The 10,000-nt window shown below is 45.8% G+C and overlaps 1 protein-coding gene across 1 annotated transcript; it reads right to left on the bottom strand.

Moving 5' to 3' along the window:
• Nucleotides 1–4,708: 4,708 nt before the first annotated feature.
• Nucleotides 4,709–9,025, bottom strand: LOC134071034 (zinc finger protein 501-like). Its single transcript, XM_062527974.1, has 3 exons — nt 8,316–9,025; nt 5,894–6,183; nt 4,709–5,617 (listed from the first exon to the last, which is right to left on the bottom strand). The coding sequence occupies exons 1-3, from the start codon at nt 8,509–8,511 to the stop codon at nt 4,709–4,711; spliced, it is 1,395 nt and encodes a 464-aa protein (XP_062383958.1). The 5' UTR covers nt 8,512–9,025.
• Nucleotides 9,026–10,000: the final 975 nt, after the last annotated feature.

The following is a 10,000-nucleotide window of genomic DNA, read 5'->3' as shown; positions in this document are numbered from 1 at the left end:
ATAGCAAATAAGCAGTTTCGTTAAAAAAACATTCATAATTTAGCAAATAAGCGGTTTAGTTAAAAACTTTCATAATTTAGCAAATGACCGGTTTAGTTAAAAAACTTTCATAGTTTAGCAAATATGCGGTCTATTTAAAAACGTTCGTAATTTAGCAAATAAGCGGTTTAGTTAACTACGTCCTTGAACGTTTATGTTTAGCCTACAGGTAGGTTGTATGTGGGATGATGAAATACATTGGAATAATGCATGTTCCAGTGTGTTCCGGAGTGTTCCGGAGTGTTCCAGTGTGGAAATGTGTGTTATGTGTGCCCTGTGAAGATGGTTGTTATTATTCACTGATTACCTGCAATTATCACACACCTGCCTATTTTAGAACAGCCCAAGCATCATTGGTGTGTGTGTGTGTGTGTGTGTGTGTGTATCGGCATCACTCTCCACATATTCACATATGTTTCTCAAACACATACGCACACACACACACACGCACAGATGTCTACACACGCCAATAAAAGTTGGATTGTTTCTATCATCCCTTGTGTTTTTACTTACATGAAGTCACATGTAAACACACACACACACACACACACACACACCTGTTTCAACTGATAGTTTTGCAGACCTTTCCCTTTCTGAAGCAAATTGTGAAGCATGACAATGATGTAAAACAAAAATAAAAACAACAATAATGAAACACTCTCTTTCTCAAATTATTTCTGTTCATGTAAAACAAAAACATGTAAACACACATACACTCCCTTTCTCAAATTTGTGTTTCACTAGTTCGCCCATCGGTATGTTTGTTATGCTTGAGTGTAACGTTAAGAGAATGTTTGTCATGCTTGAGTGTAACGTTAAAAGCATGTTTGTCATGCTTGAGTGTAACGTTTAGAACATGTTTGGCGAGGTAGCTGTCCGTGGTCCTGGAACGCCTGAAGCAGAGATCCCGTTAAAGCGATGGCCGCCTGCATCCCTCTGTGTAAGGACGAAAGGTGTCGTCCCAGACGCTGGCTACAGGGCTGATCCTAAAATATGGGCTCTTCTCAACTCTCCTCGGTCCTCCGGCTCTTTCCCACTGATCTGTAAAGAAGACTGGAATTAGAAGGAGGAGTCAAGACAAGGAAGGAAGGGAAGGATGAAGGAAGGGAGGATGAAGGGAGGGAGGATGAAGGAAGGGAGGATGGACAAAAAGACAAATGATCTGCACCCAAGACTGAGAACCTCTGAAAGAGCGAACAAGAACTGTTTTAATTCTCTTTTTATTATGTTTAAGTAGACAAATAACTTATTTGGCCTTAAGGTAAATATACATAGAAAGTTCACCATAACAATACTGATTTGAGGGAACATGAGTAAGTATATTTTGTACATCAGCACATGAACATGGTCTTCTAGAGTGTCACAGAGTGTTCTGGTGCCGGAGTGTTCTAGAGTGAATACATCTGCAAACTTTTGTATTAAAACTTTTTATGGGCATGGGAAGGGAACGTAGCTCAGGAGAGGGAGAGGTAACTAGTTAAACTGAGGGAACGTAGCTAAGGAGAGGGAGAGGTAACTAGTTAAACTGAGGGAACGTAGCTAAGGAGAGGGAGAGGTAAACTGAGGGAACGTAGCTAAGGAGAAGAGAGGTAACTAGTTAAACTGAGGGAACGTAGCTAAGGAGAGGGAGAGGTAACTAGGTAAACTGAGGGAACGTAGCTAAGGAGAGGGAGAGGTAACTAGGTAAACTGAGGGAACGTAGCTAAGGAGAGGGAGAGGTAACTAGTTAAACTGAGGGAACGTAGCTAAGGAGAGGGAGAGGTAACTAGTTAAACTGAGGGAACGTAGCTAAGGAGAGGGAGAGGTAAACTGAGGGAACGTAGCTAAGGAGAAGAGAGGTAACTAGTTAAACTGAGGGAACGTAGCTAAGGAGAGGAAGAGGTAACTAGTTAAACTGAGGGAACGTAGCTAAGGAGAGGAAGAGGTAACTAGTTAAACTGAGGGAACGTAGCTAAGGAGAGGAAGAGGTAACTAGTTAAACTGAGGGAACGTAGCTAAGGAGAGGGAGAGGTAAACTGAGGGAACGTAGCTAAGGAGAGGGCGAGGTAAACTGAGGGAACGTAGCTAAGGAGAGGGAGAGGTAACTAGTTAAACTCAGGGAACGTAGCTAAGGAGAGGGAGAGGTAAACTGAGGGAACGTGGCTAAGGAGGAGTACGTCGTTTCGGAAAAGGCCCCAAGTCTTCAGATCAGCACAATTCAGTGTCCATGATGGGATGATGATCAGATGCTGTGTACTGACCCCTGGTGGAGTGGAGTGGAAGCCACAGCTCACCACCCCAAACAGCTGCATAGGTCTTTATCCACAACTACGTTTACGACACCTGGCTACAGGGCTGATCCTAAAATATGGGCTCTTCTCAACTCTCCTCGGTCCTCCGGCTCTTTCCCACTGATCTGTAAAGAACACTGGAATTAGAAGGAGTCAAGACAAGGAAGGAAGGGAGGATGAAGGGAGGGAAGGATGAAGGGAGGGAGGGTGAAGGGAGGAAGGATGAAGGAAGGGAAGGATGAAGGGAGGGAGGGTGAAGGGAGGAAGGATGAAGGAAGGGAAGGATGAAGGGAGGAAGGGTGAAAGGGAGGAAGGATGAAGGGAGGGAGGATGAAGGGAGGAAGGATGAAGGGAGGGAGGATGAAGGGAGGGAGGATGAAGGGAGGAAGGATGAAGGGAGGGAGGATGAAGGGAGGAAGGATGAAGGGAGGAGGGATGGAGGGAGGGAGGATGGACAAAAAGACAAATGATCTGCATCCAACACTGAGAACCTCTGAAAGAGCGAACATGAACTGTTTTAATTCTCTTTTTATTATGTTTAAGTAGACAAATAACTTATTTGGCCTTAAGGTAAATATACATAGAAAGTTCACCATAACAATACTGATTTGAGGGAACATGAGTAAGTATATTTTGTACATCAGCACATGAACATGGTCTTCTAGAGTGTCACAGAGTGTTCTGGTGCCGGAGTGTTCTAGAGTGAATACTTCTGCAAGGTTTTGTATTAAAACTTGTTATGGGCATGGGAAGGGAACGTAGCTAAGGAGAGGGAGAGGTAACTTGTTAAACTGAGGGAACGTAGCTAAGGAGAGGGAGAGGTAAACTGAGGGAACGTAGCTAAGGAGAGGGAGAGTTAAACTGAGGGAACGTAGCTAAGGAGAGGGAGAGTTAAACTGAGGGAACGTAGCTAAGGAGAGGGAGAGGTAACTAGTTAAACTGAGGGAACGTAGCTAAGGAGAGGGAGAGGTAAACGGAGGGAACGTGGCTAAGGAGAGGGAGAGGTAAACTGAGGGAACGTAGCTAAGGAGAGGGAGAGGTAACTAGTTAAACTGAGGGAACGTAGCTAAGGAGAGGGAGAGGTAACTAGTTAAACTGAGGGAACGTAGCTAAGGAGAGGGAGAGGTAAACGGAGGGAACGTGGCTAAGGAGGAGTAAGTAGTTTCGGAAAAGGCCCCAAGTCTTCAGATCAGCACAATTCAGTGTCCATGATGGGATGATGATCAGATGCTGTGTACTGACCCCTGGTGGAGGGGAGTGGAAGCCACAGCTCACCACCCCAAACAGCTGCATAGGTCTTTATCCACAACTACGTTTCCACGCACACTGTGGCTATGTCCAGAAGTCAAGCGTGCACGCTGGATAGTACCTTAGTTCGTAGCGTCTTAGTTAGCTCGCTCCTCAGTATGCGTCCCTACCTACATTTGGACAGCACTAACTAGTTGGCGTCACCTGACTCGGGGAGGGGGGTGTGTTGACGATTTGCATGACATGTGGAGCTTGACTTGCGCTGCGCAATGGATTATGGGATATCTGAGGCCAAAAAAGATGCATCGATGCACGCTTGGAAATCACGCCAAACGAGTTACCCAACTAGTGAGAGCGCTTGACTTTCGGACAGTCTATTCTGACGTAACTTCCGGAAAATGCACACTGCCCAGCGTGCACGCTTGACTTCTGGACATAGCCTGTGTTCCAAGTTGGCTGGTGCTAGGCTAGCACATGTCAATGGTATCTGCTAGCCTGCCACTAAAAGCAGTCTTACCCACTCCACAATACACCCGAGGCAAATAGATTATAACGTCAGACTATGGATGTATGTATGGATGCAGTTATGTGGATATAACCAGGACTGGATGAAATGTGCTGGAAACTGATGCATGTGATAAATATCACACTGGCTAACCTGGAAATGGGGTCCTATTAGCTTTTCTGTCTTAATGTTTACAGCTACTACTATTGTTGTGAACAGCTATCTAGTCCTTTAAAACCTCAAACTCAACACATCAGTCGAGTAGACGGGATCAGTGAAGTTTGTTTTCTTCACCACCATTTGGTTTGTGAATGCTGCAGATATGTACGAACAACAACAACTTATACTACTATAGCCCTTTGTCAAGGCACAAATGTCTGTGACTGTCGACACCCACTTGCTTGTGCTTCAGGTGTGGGTGCTCTACAGTGTTCCAGAATATTCTGGTGTGAGTGTTCTAGAGTGTTCCAGAATGTTCTGGTGTGAGTGTTCTAGAGTGTTCTAGAGTGTTCCAGAGTGTTCCAGTGCTGGAATGTCCTAAAGTGCTCTGTCCATCCACTTGCTTGCCCTGGCAACAATCAGGACGGAGTAAGAGGGTGCATACTTTGATTAGCATAAATTCAGTCCATGTCCACCTAGTCTGTGACTATGAAGCTGTCTCTTTCTTGTGAGTCCGCAGATGTTTCTTCAGATCACCAGACTGACTGAAGCTCTTGCCACACTGGGTGCAGTGGTATGGCCTCTCTCCTGTGTGAGTGCGCTGGTGTCGTTTGAGGTCTCCCTGTAGGGTGAAGCTCTTGCCACATTCAGAGCAGCGGTACGGCCGCTCTCCTGTGTGAATGCGCTGGTGCCGCTTGAGAGTCCCATCCGTGGTGAAGCTCTTGCCGCACTGAGTGCAGTGGTACGGTCTCTCTCCCGTGTGGATGCGCTGGTGCTGTCGAAGGGCGCCCCCTTCGGTGAAGCTCTTGCCGCACTGCGGACAGCGGTACGGCCTCTCGCCTGTGTGAGTGCGCCGGTGCTGTTTGAGATGATCCTCTCTGGTGAAGCTCTTGCCGCACTGAGTGCAGTGGTACGGCCTCTCTCCCGTGTGAGTGCGTCGGTGCCGTCTGAAACTGGCCTCCGGCGCAAAGCTCTTGCCGCACTGGGAGCAGTGGTAGGGCCAGTCGCCGGCGCGAGTCCGCCGGTGCTCCTTCAGAGCCGCCTGGCGTGAGTGTTCTAGAGTGTTCTGGCGTGAGACTTCTAGAGTGTTCTGGCGTGAGTGTTCTAGAGTGTTCTGGCGTGAGACTTCTAGAGTGTTCTGGCGTGAGTGTTCTAGAGTGTTCTGGCGTGAGACTTCTAGAGTGTTCTGGCGTGAGTGTTCTAGAGTGTTCCGTAGTGTTCCGGCGTAGTGAGTGGTCTGGTGCTGTCTCAGGGGAGCCTCCTCAGGGAAGGCTTTGCCACACAGAGGGCAGAGGAAGACCCACTCCCCACCCCCAGAGAGCTGCAGTGGAGGCGGAGGCTGTTGCTGCTGTTGTGGTTGTTGTGGTTGTTGTTGTTGTTGTTGTTGCTGTTGACGCTGTTTGTCCCCAGAGTCAGGGAGTGGAGGTGGAGGTGGAGGTGGAGGTGGAGGTAGAGGCTGCTGGTGCTGTTGTTGCTGTTGTTGTTGCTGCTGCTGGCTATGCTGCTGTTGGTCCAGATGGTCGTCAGAGGAAAGAAGGAGCTGCTGCTGGTGTTGTTGTTGTTGTTGTTGCTGTTGTTGTTGTTGTTGTTGTTGTTGCTGCTGCTGCTGGTCCTCGGGGTCGTCTGAGGGGAAGCTGGTTGCGCACAGGAAGCAGTGATGGTGGGGCTCCACGTGATTCTCCACGACTTCCTCCCGCCTGTCCAATGGGGCGTTAGAGGACTGGGTGATCCTGGACGACACGGCTGCTGAAGTTTGGGTCAGGTTCTGGTTCTGGCTCTGGGTCTGAGTGTGCTGGTTGATGCTGCCATTTACTCTAGAGGGCGCCAGAGTCTCTGATCGGATCTCTCCAGACCTCAGCAGGCGCACGTACTCGTCCGTGTGGCTCCTCTTGATGTGCTTGTGGAGGAAGATCTGAGCCGTGTAGGACAGGGGGCAGAGCGAGCAGGAGAACACCTGAAACTCTGGAACACAGAGAACAGCACAGCACATTTAGAACAGCACAGCACATTTAGAACAGCACAGCACATTTAGAACAGCACAGCACATTTAGAACAGCACAGCACATTTAGAACAATACAGCACATTTAGAACAATACAGCACATTTAGAACAGCACAGCACATTTAGAACAGCACATTTAGAACAGCACAGCACATTTAGAACAATACAGCACATTTAGAACAGCACAGCACATTTAGAACAATACAGCACATTTAGAACAGCACAGCACATTTAGAACAGCACATTTAGAACAGCACAGCACATTTAGAACAATACAGCACATTTAGAACAATACAGCACATTTAGAACAATACAGCACATTTAGAACAATACAGCACATTTAGAACAGCACAGCACATTTAGAACAATACAGCACATTTAGAACAGCACAGCACATTTAGAACAGCACAGCACATTTAGAACAGCACAGCACATTTAGAACAGCACAGCACATTTAGAACAGCACATTTAGAACAATACAGCACATTTAGAACAATACAGCACATTTAGAACAGCACAGCACATTTAGAACAATACAGCACATTTAGAACAGCACAGCACATTTAGGGGCTAGTGTCCTTGCAGTGCTGTTCCCAGCCTGCAGGGGGCGCCAAATCATCATCTGTGCTGCTTGATGACCCTGCGCAGGGCCCTCTTGTCTGTGGCTGAGCACAACTCCTACCATAGGGGTGTGGTTGCTATGGCAGCCTAACAGTAGCCTGACTCTCGCCAGACCCTTGTAGTTCCGCCATGCTCCACCAGAGGCGTTTCGCTGAAGCAGACAGCGAACTACAGGATCTGGCGAAAGTCAGGTTAGCCTAACAGCAGGCCACTGTTAAGGTTGTTCATCCTGAGGACTGTCAGGAAATGAAGCCGCCATAAGTTGCCTTTTTGACTGATGGTTCAGTCATATTGAAAATATGCTTCTGCACTAAAGTTTGGGCTGCCTGCGAATGACACTTTTCATTATATTAAATGCCTAAACATTGCTTCCCAGACAATGTGATCTCCATGCTGTAAAACAAAGTTTATATTCTATTCTATTCTATTCCATTCCATTCTATGGCTGTGTCAAGGGATGATAATAATATGAAGACATAATGGTTTTGAGCGGACATATTTCGCAGGCTTTGGTTTCAGCACACTTTCTTGATAAAGTAGGTTTGAACAAAATCTGAGACAGCAGCAATAAACCTTCTCTGATTTGTCAAGGCATGGCCTGTTCACAGGACAACTCCAAGAGAAGGAGGTAGCTTATTGCACAGCGCACTTTAGTTCAAATAGCACTTTGGCCAGCTTGGTCTAGGCTTGGTTATTTATTTTTTTATTTATTTATTTTTTTTTATTTATTTTCTCTTATGCATCTTATCATCATGTTGTCTTTGGCTGTCATCTGTGATCTGTCCCTTGTCATCTGTGATTTGTCCCTATGTGAGTGGTTTATGTTGTATGTTGTGTTGTGCTCTTCACTCCTGCAAATGAATTGCCCCATTGGGGGACAAAATAAAGTTGAAGTTGAAGTTGAAGTTGACAGTCAGATGTGCTGACTGAGGGGCCTCGTTCAGATATCAGGGGTGAATAACATAACTTCCAGTGTAGCCTATATGATTACGGGCCCCTTCCATGACATAGCCCACCCATCACATATGGGTATCCTGTGTTATTTTCAGACTGATATCAGCGAATATCAGTTATATCATAACGACTTCATGCAGAGGTCTAGAACATAGTTAGGGCCTAGACAATGTAGCCTAACCCAGAGCCATATAAAGGGCTCTGATGTAGGCCTAACCTATTATGATGTTATGCAGAAGTGAATAATAACTTCCATTGTATAGGCTATGATTACGGGCTCCTTTGATGATGACATAGGCTACCCATCACATAGCGATACCTGGGCCGATTCAAATATCAGCGAATATCATTATATCATAACGACTTCATGCAGAGGTCTAGGGCCTAGACAATGTATGATGTTATGCAGAAGTAGTAGCCTATAGCCTAGGCTTGATATCCCAAGCCCAATTAACACCACTGACGATCAGCGACAGCGATATGACAATAAATTAGCTAGATCCAGATGTACCTCTTACCATGCTGACACGGAGCCGACTCGTCTTCATCAGACACCGAAGAGGAACCTTCTCCGTTAACAGTAACGTTAGATCCGGTCTTTTTCTCGCCGCCCGTTAAATCCGTGAACGGGACACGCAGTGCTATATGGTGCACCACGCTGCTACCGTCAGAACCGCGCGATCCCACCGAAATGCATGCGCTTGACAGGTCCATGCGTTAGGGCACACGGAATGATGGGGGCGGGGGGCTCCTCTAGGTAGCCGACATGTGAAATAACTGACAGTTAACTACTTCACTTGTGAACACGACTGTGACAGGCAACAATTAACCAAACGAACTATGGGAGAAGGTCCTGTTTCGCTATAAGGCTGGCTATCAACCAGCTAACTCAACCTTATTCTGCAAGGACTTGTCCTATCTTTAAACAATGCATGTTTGCTCATTAAATGCTATACAGCAAGTAGCCTGTCGTGTTATGCTGATAAACATCAAGTGACGTTAAGACAACTAGCACACAAACGTGTGGATTGCATCGGGGCTGTTAGCGATGCACTTCAGAATTGGCATGCCACGCTATACCCACTCGTTTTTGACCAGCTGTCCGCTCGTTTTGGTGAACGATCATTTGTCAAAGCAGAGTAGCCAACACTTGAAATCAAAATGACCGTTCAAACTGGCCGTACAACTGTCACTTATTCCTTTGCTCGATGCTAGAAGATTGACAAGATATGTGAAGTTTTCTTGGTTTACATCACTGTTAGATTGGTCGCAGAACAATGACGTATGTCGCCCTCACAGCTGCTAGTAGTCAATCTTAAAAAAAAGCGCATTTCCCCTGCACTCTGAACGAGTGACTTTTCCACCTCCCTAGCCTATCCACATCATCTAGTTTTCTCGATTGTCTACACACATTTTCTGAAAACATGCCTCATACTCTCAGAACTCTACACTCAAATCTAAAAACACACACACACAATGGGCAAAACTATAGGCCTACATTCTCCTCAAAATGATCATTTGTTCTCAAAAGACACACACAAACCATCATATATCAAGACATTTAAGGACCAGTTGAACACTGATGTGCTCAGTGTAAAACACTGTAGGCTATTGCATTTCTCAATTTCATGACTTATTGGGCCTTTTTTGTTCAGTGTTACACTACAAACAGTAGGCTACCTACTACAACCAGTAGATAAACTAATAGGCTACAGTAAGTTGATATGCTACCCCATCAATATTTTTAAATACTGTATCTCATTGTTTTCTATTATTTTTCTTTTTTCTTTGGATTTGTCGTAGGCCTAATTTTATGCCATTTTCTTCTAGGACAATGCTCATGATTTTAGTTTCCTGTTCAGGAGACAGAAGCCCTTGTGTTGGTTCAGCTGGCAAACAAATAGTAGCCTAAAATACTGTAAACTGTGTAGGAATACAAAGTAGGAATACTTTCCCCAAATACTTGAAACATACTTTATTTTTACAGTCCTACAGAACAGCCCAGACAATACTGTACTACTGTGCTCATTGAGTTGTAGGCCTACAGAACATAACCTGACTTTTGCCAGATCCTGTAGTTCGCTGTCTGCTTCACACAAGGATCTGGGACTTCTCGATAGGAGATGTATTTATGAAGGCGGGTCCTTGTAAAACATCCTTGCATGTGATTTGATAAACCACTTGCCTGTTATCTTGAATGACG

Source organism: Sardina pilchardus, chromosome 1 (genome assembly GCF_963854185.1).
Source record: "Sardina pilchardus chromosome 1, fSarPil1.1, whole genome shotgun sequence".
NCBI classification, from domain to species: Eukaryota; Metazoa; Chordata; class Actinopteri; order Clupeiformes; family Clupeidae; genus Sardina; species Sardina pilchardus.
The sequence above is the reverse complement of the archived record's forward strand: the minus strand, read 5'-3'. Positions and strand labels throughout refer to the sequence as shown.

Excerpts from the sequence above, each read along its gene's own strand:
- LOC134071034 (XM_062527974.1), bottom strand. The coding sequence starts at position 8,511 with ATGGACCTGTCAAGCGCATGCATTTCGGTGGGATCGCGCGGTTCTGAC. Across the intron at positions 6,184-8,315 it reads GTCGGCTCCGTGTCAGCATG|AGTTTCAGGTGTTCTCCTGC; the intron begins GTAAGAGGTACA and ends TCTGTGTTCCAG. Across the intron at positions 5,618-5,893 it reads AGGAAGTCGTGGAGAATCAC|CGTCAACAGCAACAACAACA; the intron begins GTGGAGCCCCAC and ends GGGGACAAACAG.